The sequence below is a fragment of the Papio anubis genome, chromosome 1 (assembly GCF_008728515.1).
Source record: "Papio anubis isolate 15944 chromosome 1, Panubis1.0, whole genome shotgun sequence".
Classification (NCBI taxonomy): domain Eukaryota; kingdom Metazoa; phylum Chordata; class Mammalia; order Primates; family Cercopithecidae; genus Papio; species Papio anubis.
Window position 1 is genome coordinate 342,573 of NC_044976.1, and position 27,185 is coordinate 369,757.

The following is a 27,185-nucleotide window of genomic DNA, read 5'->3' on the forward strand; positions in this document are numbered from 1 at the left end:
GGCACATGTGTGAGAGCATGTGGATATGGCATGTGTGTCTGTACATGGCATGTGTGTGAGAGAGTGTGGACACGGCAACTGTGAGAGCGTGTAGACGCATGAGAGCATGTGGACACGGCACGTGTGGGAGCGTGTGGACATGGCATATGTGAGCGTCGACATGGCACGTGTGTGAGAACGTGTGGACATGGCACGTGCGGGAGTGTGTGGACATGGCATGTGTGATTGGACACAGCGTGAGATCATGTGGACATGGCACATGTGTGAGCATGTGGACACGGGATGAGTTGTGTGGCCACGAGGGGCATGTGTGTGACAGCGTGTGGACACACAGCCCATGTGTGAGAACAGCTACGTTTGTGTGTGGATGAGGCAGGTGAGCACATGGGTGGGTATAGGCAGGGAAGTGGCAGGAATGGGCTGTGAGGTGAGGCAGCCATGAGCAAAGGGCAGGGGCAGGCTGGGCATAGGTTGTGGGGGGCTCAGGGGAGGGCCCTGCTGGGAGCCCACCCAGGAGCTCGGGGGCCACAGGGACCTGGAACCCGGCGGAGCAGCTTCCAGCGGTTGCTCCAGCCTCCTGGGGCTATAGGGAGACAGGGCTTGGTCCAAGCACACACCCCAACCCAGACCTGCCCAGACAGCAGCGAATGTGCTGACCCCCACCTGGCTCCGACCCTCACCCCACTCCCTGCCCTCCAGCCGCCTGGCCTGCCAAGGAGAGGATGAAGCCAGCCAATCCCTGAGGCTTGTGGCCACACCCTGGGCCAGCACGACCCACAAGGTATAAATAGACCTGCTCGGGAGCCCACACCCGGCAACTCACACCTGCCTCAGACCAGAGCTCTGCGCGGCGAGGGCACACACATTCCCTGTGTCCCCACCTGTCTTGGACGGAGCAGAAGCCACACCTGCCAGACCAGTGCCACCGGGACAGCTACTGGTGATTGGCCCCGGGAGGGATACCTGCCAGGTGAAGCACAGGCCGGGCTGGGCCCGGAGACGAGGAAGCAAACTCTGCCAGGGCAGGGCAGCCCAGGGCCTTGGAGCCCAGCCGTGGCCAGTGAGGAGGACCATGCCCAGGACCCGCTGACCCCCAGCCACCAGGTAAGGCCAGCTCAGCCTGTGTTCACCCCTCACCTGCACAGGCTCAGGGTGGGGCACCATCGTGGAGGGGTGGGGCCTGGTGCCAAGGAACCGGTTCTGTGGGGTGCACAGGCCACAGAGCACAGTCCCCGGGTCCCAGTGCCTGGGGCACTCACGGCCTCACCGTGATGGTGCGTGACTCAGGTGGTCACAGTGGCCTGTGTCATCCTGCCAGCCTGTCTGGGACTCACTGGCAAGTCATGGGCGGGCCAGGGCAGTGCCAGGAGTCACTTCTGGGGCATCCTCCTGGGCCCCAAGGAGACACACAGCCAGGCCCTTGAGGCTCACTCTCACCCTTGCCCACTTCCCTCCAGCTGGGACCCCTGCAGGGGATCCTGGGTGCAGGGGAGGGGCGGGAGGTGGAGCAGGGTCCCAGGTCAGCTGAGATGCCCACCTGAGCCACGCCCAGGGGCAGAGCAGCGTCCCCCAGTGTCCGTCCCCCAGGGCCCCTGCCATGAAGTGGGAGTGGGTCAGGGAGAAGAAACACCCACTCAGTGGGCGGCTGAGGGTGCCCTGACCATCACCTGACCATCAGGCAGTGGGCCCAGAGGGAATGGCTAGGCTTATCCAAGTCCCAGTCCTCCGCCATGCACATCAGACCCTCAGCAGCCAGACAAGCTGGCCCTGCAGGCCCCAGGTTGTGCCTGACACTCACCTTCCTTGGGCACTGATCCCTGTTCCTGTCGTCCCGAAGCCCCCCGGGGCTCAGCCCGGTCCCCAGACCCAGAGACCCCCACACACCACCCTCACATAGCTGCCTGCAAATCGGGCCTGCACCGCCCAAGCCAGGCACCCATCCTGGGATCCGAATTCAAACTCACTTCACTTGACTTGGAGCCCCTGGCCTGCCTGAGAGCCATATCCTCCAGGGTCCAGGGCCTGCTGGCTCCCTTGGGGTGGCCCTGGCTGAGTCACCCATGCTCTGGGCAGCCTTTTCCACACTGTGAGTTCCCTGATGTGGGCCCAGCCTTGCAGAGCCCTGAGATAAACAGTGACCACTGTGGCTATCATCACCCTCACCATTATTTCTGCCCAGGCAGAATATTGTCGGCCAGGCAGGTGAGGCAGGGCCGACAGGAGGTGTCTGCCGAGCAGTCGGCGAGACCCCCGTGCACACGGCCTGCATTCCCGGAGCCGGCCTGGGGTCCCGTGGGAGGCTCACCCGGTGCAGCCGTGTGATGGGGCAGAGAGGGCAGGATTGCACGTGGGGCAGAATGACCTCCAGGGGCACCGGAGGAACTTTCTGGAGTGGCGCACGGGGAACAGAGCCCTTCCCTGGGATCTCCAGGCAAGAGAGGGGAGGGGGAGGTAAAAGGCCACCAGAAAGGGGCGGCCTGTGGTTGCTCAGCACGGTCCCTGTCCCACAGCTCCGAGACATGTCTGGCCAGCAGGTGTGGCACACGGCCGTGCCCCCCCATCGCCGGAGCAGCTCCACAGCCTCGATGCCCAGGTCCCCCAGCTCGGCTGGCAGCCCCAGGTCCCCTGGCACCCCTGGCTCGGAGAAGGTGGCCTCCCCCCTGGAGTGCTCCATCTGCTTCTCAGGCTATGACAACATCTTCAAGACGCCCAAGGAGCTCTCCTGCACCCACATCTTCTGCCTGGAGTGCCTGGCCCGGCTGGCGGCTGCTCAGCCTGTGGGCCGCCCCGGCGGTGAGGCTGTACCTTGCCCCTTCTGCAGGCAGCCCACGACCGTGCCGCCTGCCGGAGCTCCCGCACTGCGCACCAGCCGCCAGTTGCAGGCCCGGATGCCAGCGCATTTGCGGCGCGAGGAGCCTGTGTGGCTGGAGGGCACCAAGCTGTGCTGCCAACCACTGCCCACCACACCTGGCCACAAGCCCAGCTTTGTATGTGTGGACGTGGGTTTGAGCAAGCCTGCCGAGCCGCCCGCACCCGCCCAGGACCCTGCCCCCCGCCGGGGCCGCCTGGCCCGCTGCTGGATGCGCTGCAGGGACTGGAGGCGCATGGCACTGGTCTCTGCCCTGCTGCTGGTGCTCTTCTGCGTGGCACTCTGGCCGGTGCAGTGCGCGATCAAGACTGGGAACCTGCACTGCCTGCCGCTGCCCCCCCGGCCCCCGGCCACCACCACAGCCGCCTCCCCCCGCGGGCCTCTGACTGACAACTAGGGCCACCGGCCTTTGCACAGGTCAGCCGCCTTCACCCAGCTCCACGGGTGGGTCCCCCACTGGGGGGCTCAAGGGCGCAGCAGCCACTGGAAGTCGATCCCTGAGGATGCAAAAGGAGCCTGGCGTCTCTGAAGACTCCTTCTGGGCCCCACCAAGACCAGGCTCCATTTAGCTTGTCCACCCCTCACTCTCCAGGCTGGGTCCTGACGGGGTGGACAAGAGGGTCCCCAAAGCCTCCGGGAACCACACGTTCACCGGGCGCGGTGGCTCATGCCTGTCATCTCAGCACTTTGGGAGGCTGAGGCGGGAGGATCACTTGAGGTCGGGAGTTCAACACCAGCCTGGCCAACGTGGTGAAACCCTGTCTCTACTAAAAATACAAAAATTAGCTGGGCGTTGTGGCAGGCGTCTCTTAGCTACTCGGGAGGCTAAGGCAGGAGAATTGCTTGAACCCAGGAGGTGGAGGTTGTAGTGAGCCAAGATTGCACCACTGCATCCAGCCTGGGTGAAACAGCGGGACCCTGTCTCAAATTGAAAAAAAACAGAAAAAAAAATAAAAAACCAGGCTCCTACAGGAAGCGCCCAGGAGAGAAGCTGGTCAGCGCTCCTGCCACCCACACACAGTGTGACTTGCCTGCCAGGGAAGCCCCTTGCCAAGAAGGAAGGGGCCTTGCCATGCTTCGACTCATGCCGACATGTCCCCCTCAAGGCTGGCCCCACCGTTGGGTGGGGATGCCAGTCTTGCCCTCTGACTGTGGGGAGAGAGTGGAGGCAGGGCAGCCCCCAGTGCAAGGTAACCACAGAAACTTCCAGCTGCCCTTGTACATTGTAAAATAAATTATTTGTATCCATCTTTGGTAAGAGGGCCTCACCTTGGGTGCGCCTGCTGCAGCCTCAACCCAGATGATACCCTGACAGGATTAGACTCCCGGCAGACACTGGGACAGGTGGGCCCAAGGTTTCAGGGGGTCCAACTCCCAGCCCCTCTGGCTACGGACAGGCTGGGGGTTTCTGGAGTTGGCTGGAGACTCACCGGTGTGAGGCTCCCCGGGGACGCTTGGGGCCTGACGGGGGGAGGGCGTCAGCTTGGCTCAGAGCCCAGTGGCTGACAAAGGGGGCCTTTCTCTTCCCCCATCCCCCACTGTGGCCATACTAGGCCACACCTCCAGGATTTCATGCCCATGGCCCTGCCAGCGTCCCTGACTGGAGAGCCACAGAACCCATGACCCCTGTGGGAACCGAGAAGCAAAGGTAACAGCCGGCAGTCTGCAGATCCACAGACCCTCCGGCAACTCCCGGGCCAGCCTGGCTGGGAAGAGGCAGAGTGCAGCTTCGTGAGGCCTCGGCAGGAGGCTTGCCAACCCCAGCCCTACCCCGTCTGTCATCAGCCCCACAGGCAGGCACGGCCAGGAGGGCCCAGGCCAGTTCCAGCTCACGCAGGCCTCCTCGGCCTTCCCATCCCTGACCCCAGAGCCCAGGTACTTCCTGCTCCAACCAGCTGGGCTTCTGATCCAGGATGGGGAGGGCTCAGGAAGGCCCCACAGAAGCTGACTCCGGCTGTGGGCACCACACCCACCCTTGCCCCAGGTCCCAACAAAGACACAGAAGGGGAGAACACAGCACTTCACAGGAAGGCCGCAAAGCCGGTGATGTGGGGAGTGCAGCCACAGGTCACAGCGACATCACTCTGTGTCACACACACGGTCATGCCCACGCAGGCCCACACCCTTGTCATCGGCAGGGCCAGGCGCGTGACGCTGCACGGGCGGCCACAGGAATATGTCACACCCACCTCACTCCACAAACATCCACCTTGTGACTGATGGGGCCACATCCCAGACCACGGGAGCAGGCAGGGCCGGCAGACGGGAGCTGCGGTGAGGGCAGCCTGGTGTCCTGGCCGCTCAGACCCGCACTGAGTGGCTGAGCTGGTGGCGCACACGGGTTCACACGTGGTCACGGGTGGGCTTCGCTGCCTGCCGCTCCCTCTGCCGCCCCTGGGCCTCCCTGAGCTGGGGACAGCTTGTGGCTCCGTCCCGGACACAGTGCCGGCCCGCGGCTCCGGCCCCACGCGGGCTCCTCAAACACCCGCGGCTCTGCAGGTTCGCGTCCAGGGCTGCGGGGTCCTGCGCGCGGAGCAGCGGCTCAGCCCGGCGCCCCGCACGTCCCAGTCCCTCCCGGAGGACCCCGGCCCGGCCCCGGCTCTCCACTCACACTGCGGGCGCCCGGGGAGACGCGGGCCGGGGGCTGCAACCCGATTCGCGGGGGGCGGTGCCCGCTTTTTGGTTCTCGCGCTCCTGGGGCGGCTCGAGCTGTGGGGAGGGGCCGCCGGTCACCATGGCGACGCCCGCAAGGCCCCGCCCCGCAAGGCCCCGCCCTCGCGCAGGCGCAGTCGCCCGCCCTGGATGTGTCGCTGCAGCGCCAGGTGCACGAGCTTGTCCTGAGCCTCTCTCTGCACCATCCCCGAGCGCTGCCGCCGAACCAGCTGGATAGGGACGTCGATCTCGCGGTCCAGCCCCGGGAACACGCGCGCTTAGGGAGGGGCTACGGATGAGGGGCGGGGTTTGCCGGCACGGGTGGGGTCGTCCTGAGGGGTGGGGCTATAGCCGGGCAGGGTGGAGGCACCCAGGGAGGAGGAGCTCACCTGCCTGCGGATGACGTCTGCGAGGATGTCAATCACGATGATGGTGCCGGTGCGTCCGATGCCCGCGCTGAGGACAAACCAGGCGGCCTTCGATGGGAGTGGGGGGCGGGGGCACCCCGCGCCCCCCGATGGCTCCGCCCGCATCGTCCCGCGTGGCCCCGCCCCGCCGCATCTGAAGGGCACCCCCACGGGCCCGGCCCCCCGCTCGCTGCTCTGGGCCGGGTTCACCTCGTCCCGGAAGCCGAGGACGCCGTAGTCCGGCCAGCCGAAGTACTGGAAGTGCCGCGCCCTGTGCGGTGGCTCCTCCGGGCGGAGCAGGCGTTGAGTGCGACCCCCCGGGGGGAGGACGAGGCTGAGGCACAGCTGGGTTTGCCGGGAGTGCCCAGGTGGAGGGACTGCGGGGGCCACGGCGAGCAGGAGGAGGGGGGAAACGGGGAGGGGCGCCGAGATGGCCCCAGGTGGCTCAGGTGCCTGGGGAAGGCAAGAGAAAGCTGGGGCAGGGGAAGCAGGCTGTGAGGACAGTGATTCTATAAGGAAAAACCAAATGCGAGGGCTCCATGGCGGCCTGGGGGATCCCCTCACACACACTGGCGGCGGCTGGGGGGAGCAGGAGGGAATCTGCCTGGGACAGAAATGGGCGCCGCTGGTACGCAACGGAAACCAAAGCTGCAGTTCTGAGAGGTGTGTGGGGGGAGTGGCCGCCAGCCTCGGGCTGAGAATGTGGCCACCTCAGTGACCCCTGCCCAGGCTTGAACTGCACCTCCTGGGTTGAGGGGCGTGGAAGTCCCCAAAGGCGGTGGGGTTGGATGCAGGCAGGTGTGGGGGTCTCCCAGTGCAGGTCCATGGTAGGCACGCTCCCCTGCTGCCAGGCTCACCTGGCCCGGCCGCCACACCTGCAGCTCCTGCACGCAGTAGCCCTGGGCCTGGCTCTCACCCAGGATGCCCACATGCACCCAGCCAAACTCTGGGCCAGTCCCGGAAACACTTGTTCTGGGGGGAGTGGTTCGCATCAGCCTTGCCGGCAGCCCCCCAGCACCCTGCCCCTGCGCCCTGCAGAGATGCAGGCGTGTACATGCAGCCACGGGGCTCTGTGGGACCCTCCCCTGTCCGGAGCTGCACGCCCCGGCCATAGCAAATAATAACTGATGATTAAAAAACGCCTGAGCTCTATTCATTTCTACCCCATGCCTCCTCCCTAGATTTGTCTTTTTCCCCTGTATTAAATACCTCACACAAGATGGCACTCTTCCTGCTGCTTCTTCACCCATCTTTCCCGCGCCGGGGAATATTGTTACTTTGTAGCACAGGCGCCATCCCGCGCCCGGGAAAGTTTCCAACTGACAGGGCAGGCGCAACATGACGTCGGACAGGACAAACCAATACCTACCTGGCCACGCCCTCTGTGATGAGATCATTTCCGCCTTGGCCCAACCCCTTCCCCTCCAAGTGTATATAAGGCGTTGCATTACCGCCATTAAACGAGACTTGATCAGAGCACTGTCTTGTCTCCATTTCTCGTGTCTCTTGTTCCCCAAATTCCCACTCCCTCCTCCAGGGCCTGCTTCGACGATCCCGCGGGCCGGGATACATGGCGCCCGAACAGGGACCTGGAAACGAGGGACTCCGTGAGGAAGAGGACGCCAAAGGACGGTTGACTGCTAACAAGGACAAAAGAAATTAAACTCTTCCGATCACCGCGGGAACCTGCCGCGTCTGAATCGAAGGTAAGTGGCGCGTCCGAAATGGGACAAGAATTAAGTCAGCATCAAATTTATGTAGGACAATTAAAAGAGGCTTTAAAGATACGAGGAGTAAAGGTTAAAGGTAATGATTTGTTTAAATTTTTTGATTTTGTAAAAGACACTTGCCCTTGGTTCCCACAGGAAGGAACTATTGATTTCAAAAGATGGCGTAGAGTAGGGGATTGTTTTCAGGACTATTATAATACTTCTGGGCCAGAAAAAATTCCTGTGACCGCCTTCTCTCATTGGAACCTCATTAGAGATTTAATAGATAAGAAGGAGGCTGATCCGCAAGTTATGGCTGCGGTTGCTCAAACAGAGCATATTTTAAAGGTCAGCTCCCGCTCTAACCTTACAAAGCCTCCGCAAGATACGGAGGAGGATCTCATTTCCCTCGAAAGTGATCATGAGGAAATTAAGTCTCCTTCTGTAACAGATAAAGAAATGCCACACGAAAACAAACCAAAAAAATACCCAATTTTGCAGATGCTTCAAAAAGAGGAGGAAATTAATAAGCCTAATCAATCAGACATAAATTGGGATGATTTAGAGGAAGAGGCAGCTAAATATCACAACCCTGATTTGCCTCCCTTTACTTCATACCCGCCCCCATATAATAAGACACATAATGAGGCTTCTGCGCCCATTGTTATGGCAGCAATAGATCCCAAAGAAGAATTAAAACAAAAAATTGTTCAACTAGAAGAGCAAATTAAACTTGAAGAGTTACATCAATCATTGATAATTAGGCTCCAAAAGCTAAAAACAGGAAATGAAAAAATACCCAACTCAGATGCTATGGAGGGTTCCTTGCGCCCACCTCAGCGGCCTGGACAACATGTTCCAAGAGGGGGGTTGGTTGCTAGCCGACATAGAGAAGACTCCTCCCCCAAAGACGTTTTTCCGGTCACTGAAACCATAGATGAACAGGGACAGGCTTGGAGACATCATACTGGGTTTGACTTTACTATTATAAAAGAGTTAAAGACTGCTGCCTCGCAGTATGGGGCTACTGCTCCATATACTCTTGCTATAGTAGAATCTGTGGCTGATAATTGGCTCACTCCTACAGACTGGAATACCTTAGTTAGGGCAGTCCTTTCTGGGGGAGACCACTTAATTTGGAAGTCAGAGTTCTTTGAAAATTGTAGAGATACAGCCAAAAGAAATCAACAGGCAGGAAACGGTTGGGATTTTGATATGTTAACTGGTTCAGGTAATTATGCAGACACCCAGACCCAAATGCAATATGATCCTGGATTGTTCTCACAAATCCAGGCTGCTGCTACAAAAGCCTGGAGAAAACTTCCCGTTAAAGGAGATCCAGGGGCCTCGCTCACAGCGGTTAAACAAGGACCCGATGAGCCATTTTCAGACTTTGTGCATAGACTTATGACCACGGCAGGTAGAATCTTTGGAAATGCAGAAACGGGTGTAGATTATGTTAAACAGTTAGCTTATGAAAACGCTAACCCCGCCTGCCAAGCGGCAATCAGACCTTATCGAAAGAAAACGGATTTAACAGGATACATTCGCCTTTGTTCAGATATTGGGCCCTCATATCAACAAGGCCTAGCAATGGCCGCCGCCTTTAGCGGCCAAACAGTAAGAGACTTCCTCATTAACAAAAGTAAAGATAAAGGAGGATGTTTTAGATGCGGTAAAAAGGGACACTTTGCAAAGGATTGCTATGAAAACCAAAATAAAAATCCAGAAGCAAAAATTCCAGGCCTTTGCCCAAGGTGTAAAAGAGGAAGGCACTGGGCAAACGAATGTAAATCTAAAACTGACAGTCAGGGAAATCCTTTATCCCCCAGGCAGGGAAACGGGATGAGGGGCCAGCCCCAGGCCCCGAAACAAGCATATGGGGCAGTCAGCTTTGTTCCAGCCAGCAACAGCAATCCATTTCAAAGCTTAGTAGAGCAACCCCAGGAAGTGCAGGACTGGACCTCAGTTCCACCTCCCACACAGTACTAACACCTGAAATGGGACCACAAACCTTAAATACTGGAATATATGGACCCTTACCACCTAACACTTTTGGGCTACTTTTAGGAAGAAGTAGTGTCACCATGAGAGGCTTACAAGTCCTCCCTGGAGTTATCGATAATGATTATGAAGGGGAAATTAAAATCATGGCCAGAGCTATTAACAACATTATTACTGTCCCTCAAGGAGTTAGAATAGCTCAGTTAATCCTGCTACCTTTGGTTAAAACAGATAATAATATCCAACACTCTAATAGAAATATAAAAGGTTTCGGATCATCAGAGATATATTGGGTGCAACCAATTACAAATCAAAAACCCTCTCTAACCTTATGGTTAGACGGGAAGGCATTCACGGGGCTAATAGACACAGGGGCCGATGTAACTATCATTAAACAGGAAGACTGGCCCTCTCATTGGCCTACCACAGAGACTTTAACTCACTTGAGAGGAATTGGACAAAGCAGTAATCCTAAACAAAGTTCTAAATATCTAACATGGACAGATAAAGAAAACAATTCAGGCCTCATTAAGCCATTTGTCATCCCTTACCTACCTGTTAACCTTTGGGGGCGAGATCTACTCGCTCAAATGAAAATTATAATGTGTAGTCCAAATGATATAGTTACTGCACAAATGTTAGCTCAAGGATACACCCCTGGTAAAGGTCTTGGAAAAGGAGAAAACGGTATTCCACAGCCTATACTGGTTTCAGGACAACTTGATAAAAAGGGGTTTGGAAATTTTTAGCTCAGGCCACTGACATACCTGCACCCCAAAGGTGCGCTGACCCCATTACTTGGAAGTCAGATGAGCCCGTTTGGGTTGATCAGTGGCCTTTACTCAATGATAAACTAAGTGCTGCCCAACAGTTAGTGCAGGAACAACTGGTAGCAGGACATGTTGTGGAAAGTAACTCTCCTTGGAACACACCTATTTTTGTTATTAAAAAGAAGTCTGGCAAATGGAGACTCTTACAAGATTTAAGAGCAGTAAATATCACTATGATCCTTATGGGTGCCTTACAACCAGGATTGCCTTCACCAGTTGCGATTCCTCAAAAATATTTTAAAATCATTATTGACCTTAAAGACTGCTTTTTTACAATTCCCCTTCACCCTGCTGACCAAAAAAGATTTGCCTTTAGTCTTCCATCTACAAATTTTAGACAACCAATGAAGTGCTATCAATGGAAAGTCTTACCTCAGGGTATGGCCAATAGTCCTACCTTGTGTCAAAAATATGTAGCTGCTGCTATAGAGCCAGTCAGAAAAACATGGACACAAATGTATATTATACATTATATGGATGATATTTTAATAGCAGGAGAAATTGGCGAACAAGTCTTACAGTGCTTTGCCCAACTCAAACAAAAGTTAACAGTAGCCGGACTACAAATAGCCCCAGAAAAAGTACAATTACAAGATCCATACACCTATCTTGGTTTCCAAATTAATGGACCCAAAATCATTAATCAAAAGGCCGTTATACGTCGTGATCATTTAAAAACTTTAAATGATTTCCAAAAATTACTGGGAGACATAAGTTGGCTTCGGCCATACTTAAAACTCACTACAGGAGAGTTAAAACCTCTTTTCGATATATTAAAAGGAGACTCTAATCCAAAATCCCCCAGGTCCATTACTAAAGAAGCATTAATAGCACTCCAACAGGTGGAATATGCCATTGCAACACAATTTGTTACCAGTATTGATTATTCTCAGCCATTAATATTCATTATTTTTAACACAACAATAACCCCTACTGGCTTATTCTGGCAGAACAATCCCATTATGTGGGTACACCTGCCCTCCTCCCCTAAAAAGGTTTTGTTGCCTTATTATGATGCCATAGCTGATCTAATTATCTTGGGAAGAGAAAACAGTAGAAAGTACTTTGGAATAGAACCCTCTACCATTATACAGCCCTACACTCAATCACACATCCATTGGCTGTTACAAAATACGGAAGCCTGGCCAATTGCTTGCGCTTCTTACACTGGCATAATTGACAACCATTACCCACCTAACAAACTCATTCAATTTTGCAAACTTCATGCGTTTGTGTTTCCCCATATTACCAGTAAAGAACCCCTCAATGCCGCATTACTAATTTTCACTGATGGATCTTCCACAGGACTTGCCACTTACACTTACAATAATGTAATCGTTAAATTCCAGACCACTTATACATCAGCTCAGCTGGTCGAATTGCAAGCTATAATTGCAGCATTATCAGCTTTTCCTTGTCAGCCACTTAACATTTACACAGACAGCGCCTACCTGGCTCATTCAATACCCCTCTTAGAGACCGTGCCTCAAATTAAACATATTTCAGACACAGCTAACTTATTTTTACAATGTCAACAACTTATTCAAAAAAAGGACTACTCCCTTTTTTCTTGGGCATATCAGAGCACATTCAGGATTACCGGGACCTTTAACACAAGGTAACGCAACAGCCGACACGGCAACAAAAACCATAGCCACAGTCACTACAGACAATTTGCAACAAGCACAAAAAGCACATGCCTTACATCATTTAAACGCCCAAACCTTAAGACTTATGTTTAAACTTACTAGAGAACAAGCTCGACAAATAGTTAAACAATGCGCCAACTGCATAACGTATTTACCTGTTCCTCATTTAAGAGTTAACCCCCGAGGACTCATCCCCAACGAAATTTGGCAAATGGACATTACTCACCACTTAGAATTCGGTCAACTAAAATATATCCATGTATGCATAGACACCTATAGTGGATTCATTATTGCAACTCTCCAAACAGGAGAGGCCACCAAACATGTCATAGCTCATTTATTACATTGCTTTTCTATTTTAGGAATACCCAAACAAATCAAAACAGATAATGGCCCTGGTTATATAGCCAAAACCTTTTTACAATTCTGCAATACCTTACAAATTAAACATACCACAGGCATTCCCTACAATCCCCAAGGACAAGGTATAGTAGAAAGAGCTCATCTGTCATTAAAAACTGTTATCACAAAATTAAAAGGGGGGAGCTGGTACCCCGTGAAGGGTACCCCCAGAAACATACTCAATCATGCCCTGTTTATCCTTAATTTTTTAAATTTGGACAGTCATGGAAAATCTGCTGCCGACCGTTTCTGGCATCCTGAATCTCAAAAACAGTTCGCAATGGTAAAATGGAAAGATCCACTTGATAATTCATGGCATGGCCCCGATCCAGTTTTAATTTGGGGAAGAGGCTCAGTATGCATCTTCTCACAAAAAAATGATGCAGCCAGATGGCTGCCTGAAAGATTGGTAAGACAAATAAATCATAACCATTGTCAGTCCAGGGAAGATAAATCTCCCTGAGAAGTTTCTTCCTTTTTGTTTTTCAGAAAACGAAGCCTAAAATGAGATTCCTTTGGAAAACAATCACTCTATATAGCATAGTGACAGTCTATGCAGGTTTTGGTGACCCTCGTAAAGCAAGAGGATTACTACGAAAACAATACGGCCAGCCTTGTGACTGCAGAGGGGGACAAATATCTGAATCTCCGTCAGACAGAATCACCCAGGTGACTTGCTCGGGCAAGACAGCGTACTTAATGCCAGACCAGTCGTGGAAATGTAAGTCTACCCCAAGAGACACCTCGCCTAGCGGGCCGCTCCTAGAATGCCCTTGTAGCTCTTTCCAATCTTCTATACATAGTTCCTGTTATACCTCCTATCAACAATGCAAATCAGGCAATAAGACATACTATACGGCCACGTTACTAAAAACACAAACTGGAGGTACCAATGACGTACAAGTATTAGGATCCACTAATAAACTTGTACAATCTTCTTGTAACGGCCAAAAAGGAAAGCCTGTTTGTTGGAGCACTACCGCTCCCATTCACATTTCTGATGGAGGAGGCCCATTAGATATTGCAAGAATTAAAACCGTCCAAAAAAAAATTAGAAAAGATTCATAAAGCTCTATATCCTGAACTTCAATATCACCCCTTAGCCCTGCCTGAGATTAGAGATAATTTTAGGCTCGATGCTCAAACTTTTGATATCCTCAATGCTACTTACAATTTACTTCAAATGTCCAATACAAGCCTAGCCCACGATTGTTGGCTTTGTCTTAAAATGGGCCCCCCTATTCCTCTAGCTATACCTAACCTTTTGTCGTCCTATGTCAATTACTCAAATGAATCCTTGGTAAATAATTCCTGTCCTATTATTTCTCCCCTCTTAGTTCAACCAATGACGTTTTCTAATTCCTCTTGCCTCTTTTCACCGTCATATAATAGCACTAAAGAAATTGATCTAGGCTATGTTGTGTTTGACAACTGTACCTCCATAATCAATGCCACTAACCCTTTGTGTGCTGTAAATGGCTCGGTTTTCGTCTGTGGAAACAACATGGCATATACTTATCTACCTACAAATTGGACAGGGCTTTGTGTTCTGGCCACTCTTCTCCCCGACATTGATATCATCCCTGGAGATGAACCTATCCCCATCCCTGCCATCGAACATTTTATTTATAGACCGAAACGAGCCATACAATTTATTCCCTTATTGGCTGGACTAGGAATCACCACTGCATTTACTACAGGAGCCACAGGCCTAGGGGTCTCACTAACCCAATATACTAAACTATCCAACCAATTAATTTCAGATATACAGACCTTATCCAGTACTATACAAGATTTACAAGACCAAGTAGACTCATTAGCTGAAGTAGTTCTCCAGAATAGAAGAGGTCTAGATTTATTAAGAGCAGAACAGGGAGGGATCTGTTTGGCTTTACAGGAAAAGTGCTGTTTTTACGCCAACAAATCCGGAATCGTCAGAGATAAGATAAAGACTTTACAAGAAGAACTAGAAAAGCGCAGAAAGGGCCTGGCTGCCAATCCATTGTGGACGGGACTCGATGGACTCCTCCCCTATCTCCTGCCATTTCTTGGTCCTTTACTTACTCTTCTACTCTTCCTCACTCTCGGGCCTATAATCCTTAATAAGCTTATGGCATTCGTCAGACAACAAATCGAGGCCTTCCAGGCCAAACCTATACAGGTCCATTATCATCGCCTTGAGATGACTGAAAATGGTGAGTCTTATTTGCCTCAATAAGACCACCTCCCCTGTGTGCTGAACTGGACAGTCAATGACGGGTAAGAGGACACTATCCCCACCGGAGCCTAAGACAGGAGGGCCGCCCTTGCTGCTGCCTTATCCCATGACGGGCCTAGAAGGTGGGGATGAGTTGACCCAACCTAAGACGGGCGCAGTTCCCGAGGGGTCATTTTCTTATCATAAAATAATAAAAAGGGGGACCTGTCCGGAGCTGCGCGCCCCGGCCATAGCAAATAATAACTGACGATTAAAAAACGCCTGAGCTCTATTCATTTCCACCCCATGCCTCCTCCCTAGATTTACCTTTTCCCTGTATTAAATACCTCACACAAGATGGCGCTCTTCCTGCTGCTTCTTCACCCATCTTTCCCGCGCGCAGGGAAATTGTTACTTTGTAGCGCAGGCGCCATCCCGCGCCCGGGAAAGTTTCCAACTGACAGCGCAGGCACAACATGACGTCCCACCGGAGAAACCAATACCTACCTGGCCACGCCCTCCGCGATGAGATCATTTCCGCCTTGGCCCAACCCCTTCCCCTCCAAGTGTATATAAGGCATTGCATTACCGCCATTAAACGAGACTTGATCAGAGCACTGTCTTGTCTCCATTTCTCGTGTCTCTTGTTCCCCAAATTCCCACTCCCTCCTCCAGGGCCTGCTTCGATGATCCCGCGGGCCGGGATACTCCCCACTCCCACAGCGTCCCACAGGCTCCTTGGCCTGGTCGGGAAGGGCCTTGGGCAGCTGAAGATGCACAGGGTGGGATGGGCACTGGGAGTGCTGGCACCGCGCCCCTACCCGGCCTCGCTCCACCTCCCTGCTGGTGGTGACAATGCCACGCGTGTTCTCCTGGTGCACCACGGCCTGCAGACAGCCCTGCGTGGTGATGTACACCTGCCATGGCCTGGCTCCTCCTCAGGGTCAGTCTGAAAGGGGATGAGGCCAACTGCTGCTGTTTCCAGAGGACAAACAAGTCCATGCAAATGCTATGCAAATATTATGCAAATACTAAGCAAAGGAGCTCTGGTGGCTCAAACACACTCCTCACTCCAGGCCAGCAAGGGGCTGAGGACCTATGCCCGTCCAGCCTCTCTGAGGACCCCTTGGGGACTGCTGCCCACCCCTCCCCTGGGGACCCTGGTTCTTCCTGGGTCCTCCAGGAGCAATGGGCCCAGGCCCCACCTCCTGAGCACACCCACCCTGATGTAGTCGGCTCCAGGCCCACTGTCATCCTTGTCGAGCAAGATGACTCAGGTGGTGTCAACTGGGAAGGGAGGTGCCGCTCAGTTCTCCAGGGCAGAGCTCGTGGGCCCAACACTGCCTCTTTGCCTGCAGACCCCGTGGTGAGCAGAGATGGAGGGTCCAGGGTGTGGGAGGGGAAGCCTCAGGTCAGTGGTGGCAGATGCTTGGCCTCCCCCCACCTTCCCCAGGCCCGACGGGTAACGCCCTGGCCTCTGCCCTCACAGTGATTCTTGGGCTTGTTCTCTACCCTCTGCCCCTCCTTTCCAGGGTACAAGAACCAGCATTCCTGCTGCTGCAGCATCTGGAGGTGATGGAGCCTTCAGTTCACAGCCCTGGCTCCTTCCCAGAGCCCTAGATGGCCAACCCCACCTTGTCCTGTGTGGGCAGAAGAGAACCTAGGTGCTGAGGCAACAGACTGAAAGCACAAACTGTTTCAGTATAATAAAGAAAATAGAATAGAATGATGAAATACGGTAGATATAGAGATGATCACAGGCAATTATCAATCATTATTATAAACATTATTAATCCTCATTGGCTTTTGGCGGGCCTGATGGCTCACGCTGTCAGGCTTTGGGAGGCCGAGGCGGGAGGATCGAGTCAGGAGATCCCAGCCATCCTGGCTGCTTGGTGAAACCCGTCTCTACTAAAAAATACAAAAAACTAGCCAGAAGCGGTGGCCCGAGAGCCTGTAGTCCCAGCTGCTGGGGAGGCTGAGGCAGGAGAATGGCATAAGCCGGGCTTGCAGTGAGCTGAGATCCGGCCACTGCGCGGCACAGGCGACAGGAGCCAGACCGTCTCAAAAAAACAAAACGTATTACTCCTTGTTGCATTACTAATATAACCCTAGGAATATGAGATTGGGTATGAGGTGCGATGCTGAAGGACATGCGTGAGAAGTGAACTAGAAGGCAAGAGGTGAGCGCCTGTCATGCCCACGTAAGAGGGCCGGCAGGGAGCTCTTTGGTCAGTGGTAATGCCAGTGTCTGGGAAGGCACCCGTTACTTGCTGAACCCGCGAAGGGAGTCTCCTTTGCTTGGAGGAGTCGGGGCTCTGCTCCGCAGGCTTCTTGTGGAAGGCTGGATATCATCCAGGCCTGCCCGCAGGCATCCGGGGCCGAAACCCCTCCCTGTGGTGCTGTGCTTCAATGGTCACGCTCCTTGTCCACTTTCACATTCCTCCTGTACTCCTGGTTCCTCTTTGAAGTTCTGAGAAGATAGCGGTAGAAGAAATAGTGAAAGTCTTAAAGTCTTTGCTCTTTCTTGTAAGTGCATAGAAGAAAACGCTGAGGTATGCTGCCTTCGCTCTGCTTCTGATACCTAAAAGGGAAGGGCCCCCTGTCCCGTGATCACGTGACTTGCTTCACCTTGTCAATCACTTAGAAGATTCACCCTCCTTACCCTGCCCCCTTGTCTTGTATCCATTAAATATCAGCGCCCCCAGCCGTTCGGGCCACTACCGGTCTCCGTGTCTTGATGGCAGTGGTCTCTGGGCCTAGCTGTTTCTGGTCATGCCTAGGTTCTTTTATTATTATAATCTTCTTGTCTCCAAGACATCGGAGAACGCCTGGGCTTGCTCTCGCGAGGGCTGGACTCCTGGTCCCGACCTGTGCTCCCAGCCCAGGGGGAAGGAGCCTGAGGCTCAGGAGGCATCTCACCTCTGTCCCAGTTCTGCTCAGCCTCTGCTGGGTGGCATGTTGCCCTGCACAGTTGCCCAGTTCCAGCACGATCCCAGGCCTTTGAGGGGAGGTGCTCATGCCTAAGTTCAGGGACCCAGGGCCCTCGTGACCCCCACAACTCTTCAGGGCCCCGCAGACTCCACCACAGCCCCCCGGGGCCCTGCAGACCCCACCACAACCGGCCAGAGTCCTACAGACTCCACCACAGCCCCCCAGGGCCCTGCAGCTCCCCACCATTAACCGCCCCAGAGTCCTACAGACTCCACCACAGCCCCCAGGGCCCCTGCAGCCCCCACCAGCCCCCCCTCGGGCCCTGCACCCCACCACACCCCCAACCGAGGGCAGCTGCCCAGGCCCCCCAACAATCTGGCCACCCTGGCCCAGCCTCACACCCCTGCACCTGGCCACCCTGGCCTAGCCCCACACCCCTGCGTCTGGTCACCCTGCCCTGGGCCCTGTGCCCCTGCACGTGGCCACTCTGGCCTGCTCCTGCACCCTCATCGGGTCACGGAGGTCGCCACGTGCCAGGAGGACACACAGAGGGGTTTGCAGGTTCTCCTTCCTGTGGCCATTCAGGCGCCTGGGGGCTCCCCTGGTAGGGGGTTGTCCCTGACCCCAGTGGACCCCCAGCTGTCTTCCTGGGTGAGGCTGTGCCCTCGGCTCTGGTGCCTGTGGAGGGGCCTACCTGCTTGAGGTGCACAACAGCCCCCGCCTTCTCCATCGTCGGGCTCCACTGGGTCTCCAAGGGTATCCAAGTGCTCCCTGTCTCTCACGTCATACTTCTCATCTGGCTGTGGGGGCGGCAGTGAGGGGCCTGGCCAAGGCCGCCTGCCCTTCCCAGAGGCCACCCCAGCCCACCGCCACCTCCCACCTGGAAGCAAATAAAGATGTGGGTGACCCGTGGCTGGCAGCCCACGCCCTGCGCCTTGTCCCACTCCTGCGTCAGCACTGACAGCAGCAAGTCCCCAGGACTGCTCTGGCTCTCGTGCACCAGGAAGCTGCCCGGACGCCCCTTCCGCAGCAGCAGTTTCTCAGCCTCCTTGCCAGACAAGCTCCCCTGGTACTACCTGGCCCAGGCAAAGGGGAGCTCAGGTGAGGCTGGAGGCCACGGCCTGGCCAGATGAGGGGGAGAGACCCACACAGATGGGGCAGAAGGCTCAGTGAGACATACGCAGACCTTGGGGTCCAGGCAGCGCCCCCACCCAGGCCCCAGAGCTGCTCTGCCCACCTTTCTGGCCCTTGCCCACCCAGGAGCCTGCAGGAGGCAGGCAGGCGCTGCAGGGGTGGGTGGCCACCAGGTGGCAGCCTGGTCCTCAGCAAGGAGGGGCCGGGCGGCCTCCCCAGACCAGGCCTCATTCCCTGTAGATGCAGGACCCTGCAGTGGGGAAACCGAGGCTGGAGGAACCGGCTCAGTCCAGGGCAACAGCCAGGAGGGCAGGGATGGGGCCAGGGCAGGCACTGGCTCCCCTGAGTCACCCTGGACTCCAGTGCCTGAGACCTGAAGGAAGGAGGCCTGGGGAGGCAGGTGCAGGACCCTGCACCCTCTGCTTTGCTGCAGCCATGCCCTGAACCAGTGCTTAGCAGACGCCATCCCTCAGGATGCAGGCACGTGCACTCACACACATGCACACTCACACATGAACACACACACATGCATAAACATGAACACGTGAACACACGACACACGCACACACATGAACACATGAGCACACATAAACACACGCATACCCAAACACACATGAACACACGAACACACGACCACACACATGAACACACATGACACACGAACATGCACACGTGTGTGCGCCCGAACATACGCACACATATGAACACACACGAACACACACATGCGTGCTGGCAGACACACGGATGCTGGGCCAGGGCTCACCACTCTGACGTGGGGTCCTGGCAGCCCAGCAGGCACCGGAGCTGCACCCCCAGGCTCTGGCAACACAGTCACAGCTCCGGAAGCCCTGCCTGTCCCCAGGCCCCTCACAGGGCAGGAAAGGGTCCTGCGGAGCCCCTGACTCAATGAGGCCTCCCCAAAGGCCTCTCTAAATAGTTCCTTCCCGCCCAGAGGCTGCCCAGCACCACGTCCAACTCTCACAACCTTCCCAGCGCGTCGGCCCCCTGCACCAAGGCCTTGTGTCCAGGAAGCTGCCCACCGGCCCTCCAGGAGGACCCAGGTGTGAATTGCCCCAGGCCCCCAGCTGAGGACGTCCAGACCCCACGAGGCCTTCAACCAGAGCCTGTCCATGCCCTGACGGACACCATGAAGCCCCCGGGGCTGCTCTCGCTGGGCCTGGCAAGGAAGTTCCCACACTGACCCCTGGAGAGGAACAGCTGCTCCGCCTCCACCCCGCGGACCTCGGGGTGGAGCCACCCGGAGTGGGGAGAGCAGGTCAGCGCCCAGAGGAGGAGTCTGGCCCCACACAAACCTCCCTCACTGTTTCCATGGTAACACCCACGATGGTGGCTTGAGGCCACTGTGCTCAAAGCCAGGAATGGTCACTGGCCAGGGGCTGTGGGGTCCCAGGGACACGGACGGGCTGGAATTCTCCCCCAAGTGGCAGGGCCTGGGGCCAGTGGGGCTCCCTCCTTCTCCACATGCCCCCGAGGCTCTCAGCAGCCCCGTCCACTCCACCCCTCCCAACCTCCACTGCCAGGGTCTCGGCAGCCCCGTCCACTCCACCCCGCAACCTCCATGGCCAGGATCTCGGACTTCCAGCCTCCAGAGCTGAGGGAAGGAGCTGCCTGCCTGCCCAGCTTATGGTCACTGTTTCAGCAACCCAGCTGCCTGACGACAGGTTCTCATCTCCTGGAGGGCAGAAGCTGTTCCCCGCACTGCAGCGTCCCAGGTCCGTAACACTGGGACTGAGACACTCGACAGAGGGACGGGGCCGTAACACTGGGACTGAGACACTCGACAGAGGGACGGGGCCATAACACTGGGACTGAGACACTCGACAGAGGGACGGGTGGGTGCACAGGGAGGGGGGCGAGAGGCCAGCAGATGCCTGTGCAGCCCCAGGGAGCCTCGCTCTGTGTCTCAGGCGGGGCAGGTCAGGAAGCTTGGGGGTGTCACTGAGGAGCTGGACTTTGGCTCTGCAAACCTCGGGGCCCCATGCAGGCAGAGGCTGGTGCTGCCAGCACCTGGAGGGGAGGCTGAGGCTGCAGCCCTGCCCCTTCCTGGTGAACAGCCACCCTGTTCCCAGGACCCTCCTCGTCCACAGCCCCCCACGAGGTCAGGGCTGCCCTGGAGCCCACGTCCGAGATCACAACTGCCCCTTACTTTCGAGGCACAGGAGCCCAGAGCCCAGGACTACATTGTACTCGGGTGGCAGCCCCAGAGGCCAGAATGTCAGCAAAAAAGAGTGAGTGACTGAGGGAGGGAGGGAGGGAAGGGGTGGAGGGAAGGAGGGGATGGAGGGAAGCGGGGAGGGAGGGAGGGAAGGGGAGGGAAAGAGGGGCAGAAGGGGGGAAGGAGGGAAGGGGAGCGAGGGAGGGAGGGAAGGGAATAGGAGGGACCCCATCCCCGGCTCCAGCCCACCCTGGCCAGGTCCATCTCCTGGGGCCCCAGCTCCTCCTCCTCCTTCAGGCCCTGCCTCCACTCCTTGCAGCTCCTGTCCCTCTGCTCCCCTCTGAGCACAGCTTCTCCCGGAAGAAGCACGTATGGCTGTGTGATTTGTAAATGTGAATGAATTAAAATTCATGGCCGGGCACGGTGGCTCACGCCTGAAATCCCAGCACTTCGGGAGGCCGAGGCGGGCAGATCACCTGAGGTCAGGAGTTCGAGACGAGCCTGGCCAACATGGTAAAACCCCGTCTCTACTAAAAACACAGAATTAGCTGGGCGTGGTGGTGCCTGTAATCCCAGCTACTCAGGAGGCTGAGGCAGGAGAATCACATGAACCTGAGAAGCGGAGGTTGCAGTGAGTCGAGATCGCGCCACTGCACTCCAGCCTGGGCAACAACAGCAAAACTCCGTCTCAAAAAATAATAAATAAAGTAATAATAATAAAATTCAGCAACAGCAACTTTGCCGCCACTCAGGAACACTGTGGTGCTGGTCGGCACAGCCAGTCCCCTCCCGTGTCTCCAGAGCTGTGTCCCGCCCTCCAAGCCCACAGAGGACGTGGCTCTCAGGGTCCCCATGGACCTTGGGGCCCAGCCGGTCCTCAGCAGCCTCCAAGGCCTTCCGTGCCACCTCCTTCCAATGGCGCCTTCTCCGCGTGGCTGTGCGGAGGCTGCGTTTCCCGGCTTCCCACCTTGCCCTGGCCAGGGCCCTTTGTCCTCCTCCTCCTCGATGGGAGCCCACAGGCCCTGGCTCTTCTGCCTGCGCAGAGCCTCAGCCCGTCCAGCGCCACCTCTGCTCTGAGCTCCAAACTCAGACACCTGGTTTCAGCAGCTTCGTTTGGAAAGCCAGCAGCACCTCGTTCCCACTGTCTTCAAAACCCAAAGCTCCTGATCTTGTCCCCGCCCCCCACACCCTGTTCTTCATCTTCCCCACGCGGGCAAGGGTGGCGGCCCTGCCTCCGGCCCCCCTCGGCACTCCCCGCCGGTTCCGATCCATCAGTTCCTCTCGTCCTACCTTCAAAAGGTGCCCAGAGGCCACACGCAGTGGCTCACGCCTGTAATCCCAGCAGGGTGGATCACGAGGTCAGGAGTTGAAGACCAGTCTGGCCAACATGGTGAAACTCCGTCTCTACTAAAAATACAAAAATTAGCCAGGCGTGGTGGCGCACACCTGTAATCCCAGCTACTCTGGAGGCTGAGGCAGGAGAATCGCGTGAACCCGGGCGGGGGCAGAGGTTGCAGTGAGCCGAGATCACGCCACTGCACTAGAGCCTGGGCAACACAGCGAGACTCCATCTCAAAAAAAAAAAAAAAAAAGGGTGCCCAGAGCTGACCACTTCTCCCCCGACCGCCTCGGCCTGCCAGGACTATTGGTTCCGTTCTGCCTGACTCTGACCCCATAGCCAAGCCACGGCTCTCGGGAAACGCAAAATTCTGTCCACCCGAGCCTGGCCAGCCTGCTGGGCCTGCCCCATGAGGTACGGCACACACCTCCAGAGGGGCCCTCCCGGGCTGGCCCTGCAGCCCCATCCCTGTCCCTGCTTCTGCATTCAGCGCTGATAATGGCAGGCAGCACCCCACATTTGCGTTCACTCTCTCCCTGTGTCTTCGCCTCTAGACAAGAGCCCGTGAGGTCGGCCCCCTTCCAGCCTCATGGCACCCCAGGGCCTGCACACTGGTTCAGGGAGGCTCAGGAGCTCAGATGATCTGTGCACGGCCACCCAGCAGTGAGCAACACCTCCATCTACACCTGGCCTGTGGGGAAGGGGGGATCGCCCGCCAGGCACGTCCTGGGCACTTGCTGGGCCTGGCGCCCTAAGCTCCTTCCCATGAAACTGGTTCCATGGGGGAGCCAGACCTGGGGGCGGTTCCCACTGAGTGGCCATGGGGGAGGCTACCAGGGAAGGCTTCCTGGAGGAGGAGTGCCACGTGGTGACCTCCAGGGCCAGTCACAGGAGAGCAGGTGAGGCCACCGGGAAAGGGTAAGCGCATCCCCGGGCCGGCACTGAAATGCTGCGGGGCCAGGGGAACGGACGGGAACCCAGGAGGCAGCTTCCAGCCCCGGCCTGGGCTGCCCACTCTGCTGAACCACATCCCACACCTGCTGCCCCTCCCCAGCCCCACAGCCTCAGCCTCTACCCCAAGACAGGCAATGCCCAGGGTGTGGAGGCAGGGACAGGGGTGGAGACACAGAGCCGGGGAGAGACCTCATGTGACCCCTCCATCACACTTTCCAACCCCTCCTCCTGCCCGAAAGCTGCCACCAAGTCTGTCGCGTGGAAATCTCCAGGGGCGGGGCCGTGAGGCTGCAGCAGATCACGCCACCGCCCCCAGCATCACCGCATCCCCACTCCCCGCTCCCGGCCAGCCCAGTGCAATCCCAGGCTGAGCGTGGGCCTCACACCTGGGCCTGGAGGTGGAGCTGGGTGCCCAGTAGGCGTGGGGGAAGAGGGCGCGGCCCAGGTTCCCAGCTCCCATCCCTCCCTCTCGTGGTGCTGCTCAGGCAGGAGAGGTTTGGAAGGCCTGGACCCTCTCTAGAGGGCCCAGGGTCACCTCTGTGCCGAAGGGGTCCTGGCTCCATGGTGGGCCAGTGGCTCAGCTCTACCCTGGTGACAGGGCCCACAGCGGGAGGGGCGAGGGGACTGGCAGTGGGCAGGACACACTGGGTTTCAGACCCCCAAGGTCCCCCAACAGGTCTAATGACATCAGACAGATGAGGTCACCCAAGAGGTCACCCTGACCCAGACTGGCCACCGGCTGCTGCAGCTCCCTGCATGGCCCTGGTCTTCGTGTCTCATCCGTAGTGGGGACGGCTCCAGCCCTGGGACACTGGGACTCCCCCTGAGGAGAAGTGTGGGTTGCAGCGTTCGTGAATGGCTTGTCAATGTACATACACACACACACACACACACACACACACACATACACACCCAGTATGGGGGCGGCATACACACACATACACACACACACACAAACACACACACAAACACACACACAAACACACATACACACACATACAAACACATACACAAATACATACACACACAAAAACACGCACACACGGTATGGGGGTGGCATACACACACATAAACACACACACACAAACACACACACACATATAAACACACACACATGCAGTATGGGGGCCGCAAACACACACACACATATACACCCACAAACACACATGTACACACACACACACCATATGGGGGCTGCTTTCCCCCACGCTGGGGCCTGGCCACACCTGCATCTTGATGGTGGCAGGTGTGCAGACCAGGGAGAGGGTCTCAGAGCACGGGAAATGCCCGTTCCACCTCCCTCCCTAGAACCTCCAGGTCTCTCCTGCAGCCCCCAGGGCTGACCCCTCAGGACCCAGAGGAACCACAACCAGGGTGGGCTCTGCCCCCGACACCAGCCACAGTCACGATTCCCTCCCCAGCCCCCGAAGCACAGGAAACCCAGGAGCTCGGCGGGTCCACCCCTGAGGGACCCAGGACCCAGACACCATCATTGCTGCAAGACACGCACAGGGCACAACCCTGCCAGCCCCGCCGCGCTGCACAGGAGCCCCAGGGCCGAGTGGTGTCCACAGAGGTGACGCTGACATGGCAGACCACGAGGAGGGGGCTGGGGACAGCGTGGTGGATCTACCCTGGGATTTGGCTGGGACTGCCCAGGCCTGATAGGGCTGTGGGCAGGGTCTCAGGGGCCAGAGGACTGACAGTCCAAATGGCCGTCCCAGGGCGGGGTGCGGAGGGGGTGGCCAGGTTGCGGGGGAGTCCAGCCCTGGGCTTTCCCAGGCAGGCCCCGGGTCACAGGCCGATGACAGGCACATGGCTCTCCCTGGGCACCAGCACTCTGCCCAGGGGTCCTGCCAACCAGTGCCTGAAATGGACAGTACACAGGCAGCCTCCTCCTTCCTGGGTTCCGGCTGGACGCTGAACATGACAGGCACGGGGCTTTGGGCGGACAGATTCTCAGTGATCCAACTCAGTCCACTGTTCCCACGTCTGAGAAGCCCAAGACTGTGCTGGAGGCTGCCTGGGTCCCCCCACACACCTGGGCCTCTGCCCTAGCGATCCAGGCCCCTGACTGCTGGGGCACTGCTGGGCAGGGTGGGTCAAGGGTCTCTACTTTGGGTTATGGACCTTGAGCTCAGGCTGGGAGAAGACCTGTGAGCCCTGTTGGTTCCTTCATGGACCTGGGGGTCACTCAGGGTCACAGAGCAACTGCTGTGAGCTCCAGGTTCACCAAGCCTCAAGCTCCAGAGGAGGGGGCTCTGCGTGCTGCGCCTGGAGCTGGGAAGTGGTGACGAGTGGCAGTGACCTCCGAAGCTCCCGGCTGACCGCCAAGGCACGCTGCAGGGTGAGCCTGCATGCGTGGGCACACGCGGAGGGTGCAGGGGTCAAGCAGAAAGGGCAGGAAGTGCCCGGCTGCCGTACACGTACCACCCCCTCTCTGGAGGCAGGAAGCAGGCCCGACCTGCGGCCCGTCCCAGCTCCGACGCACCCCCGGCCCTGAGCCCCGCGACCAGACAGGGATCCGCCCTCCACACTGGGCCCCGGGGGGTCTGGAAGGGAAGTGAGTCCTCCAGAGAACCGGGTCCTGGTAGGTGGGCAGGCCACGCCTGGGTGGGGAGGGCAGAGGGCTTCACCTCCAGGATCCCCTGGTGTTGCTGCCTCAGTTTCAGGACTAGGAAAAGCGGGGTGCCCCCCAACAGACTGCATCCCCGGTGGCCAAAAAGGGAGTCTGGAGCAGGGCACGGGGTAAGAGGACAGAGGGAGAGGCTGTGCCCCCCACCCGCAAGGCACCTTCCCCCGGGTAGGGGTGCTGCTGACCCTCACCTAGGCCCAACCTCTGCAGCCCTTTCCACCCGCCTGAGTCAGGCCAGGCCTGGCGCGCCAGGGACCAGAGTGTCCCGGCAGGGCCTGAGGGTGGAGGAGGGCAGGAGTCCGGGACCCCAGGTCTGAGGGGCGACCCAGCTGGGAGCGCGAGGAGGTCCCGGGTGGCATCTCGCCACGCCCACCCGTCGAGGCCGTGGGCGCTTTTCCTGGGGTCCAGGATTCTGGGCCGCCGCGCGCCAGACTCACCTGCACGACGCCATGTCTCACCGCGCCGCTCGCGGGCGCTCGGGGGCCGCACGTTCTGGCAGCTTCGCGAAGGCCCCGCCCGGGCCCCGCCCCTGAAGCCCCGCCCCGGGGCACGCCCCGACGCCACGCCCCCGGCTTCCTTAAAGGGTCCGCGCCAGCCAGTCTTGCCGGGCGCCTGGGAGGTTGGGCTCGGGGGAGAAGCTCCGGTCGTCCCCGCTTCAGAGCCGGGTCGCGGGTCGCGGACGCTGTTGCCGGCTCCGTCCCGCGCTCCCTTCCAAGACCCTCTGGCTTTTCCGGGGCCGTCTCCTCTGCGGACGGGGGCCGAGGCTCCAGGCTGGGGGGCGTGGCGGGGCGGGGCCCGCGGGACCGGCCCCCCGGCTGTGCCGCGTCCGCTCCCGCGCAGGTCCCAGCCTCAGGCCCGCCGGTTTCGCGAGTCTGGCTCCCACTGCGGCCGGTCCCGGACGCGGGCGCCTCTCCCTGGCCTGCGCTCAGCTGCCCTCGTTTTCAGGCGTGGCCCAGGCTGCCCTGGGCTTCCGAAGCCTCTCAGACCTGCAGCCTCCAGCCTGGGACCCACCAGCGCTTCTCCGCCCGCGCGGCTTTCCTCCTCTTCACCCCCGGCCACGAAGGCGTCGTCACCCTCCAGGTCCCCTTTGAGGTGACCTCTGGGTCCTGCGCGCTCCGCAGCGGTTGTTCCCCCAAACTCCGTCTCCTGGTTCTGCGCCTCCTCTTCCTCCCCTCCGAGATCCTCCTCCCTCCTTCATTTCTGGCGTCGGAGCTTTTTCTCCCCTGCTAGGCAACACCCAGCAGGGGCACCTGCGCCAGGCTTCAGCCCAGCCTCTCCCTGCCTGGCACCCCTC

General features: G+C 57.5%; 2 protein-coding genes and 1 long non-coding RNA gene across 7 annotated transcripts; 2 read left to right on the forward strand and 1 right to left on the reverse strand.

Annotated features, from left to right (window-relative positions):
• Window positions 1–482: 482 nt before the first annotated feature.
• On the forward strand, window positions 483–4,154 carry RNF223 (ring finger protein 223). Its single transcript, XM_003890943.4, has 2 exons — window positions 483–1,104; window positions 2,511–4,154. Exon 2 carries the CDS (start codon window positions 2,520–2,522, stop codon window positions 3,264–3,266), a length of 747 nt encoding a protein of 248 aa, XP_003890992.1. The 5' UTR covers window positions 483–1,104; window positions 2,511–2,519; the 3' UTR covers window positions 3,267–4,154.
• Window positions 4,155–7,425: 3,271 nt separating this feature from the next.
• LOC116273781 (syncytin-2-like) lies at window positions 7,426–15,302 on the forward strand. 2 transcript variants are annotated; one of them, XM_031663414.1, is made up of 2 exons: window positions 7,426–7,634; window positions 12,745–15,302. In XM_031663414.1, exon 2 carries the CDS (start codon window positions 13,706–13,708, stop codon window positions 14,738–14,740), a length of 1,035 nt encoding a protein of 344 aa, XP_031519274.1. In that variant the 5' UTR covers window positions 7,426–7,634; window positions 12,745–13,705; the 3' UTR covers window positions 14,741–15,302. The 2 variants fall into 2 exon arrangements, with proteins under 2 accessions (XP_031519274.1, XP_031519275.1); XM_031663415.1 differs by having other exon boundaries at window positions 7,427–7,634; window positions 13,012–15,302.
• Window positions 15,303–17,040: 1,738 nt separating this feature from the next.
• LOC103881263 lies at window positions 17,041–26,413 on the reverse strand. 4 transcript variants are annotated; one of them, XR_642660.4, is made up of 3 exons: window positions 26,329–26,413; window positions 18,348–18,453; window positions 17,041–17,192 (listed from the first exon to the last, which is right to left on the reverse strand). It is a non-coding gene; the product is annotated as an uncharacterized LOC103881263 (long non-coding RNA). The 4 variants fall into 4 exon arrangements; XR_642661.4 differs by lacking the exon at window positions 26,329–26,413 and adding an exon at window positions 22,254–22,366; XR_642662.4 differs by lacking the exon at window positions 26,329–26,413 and adding an exon at window positions 22,254–22,366 and having other exon boundaries at window positions 18,348–18,533.
• Between the last annotated feature and the right edge of the window lie 772 nt (window positions 26,414–27,185).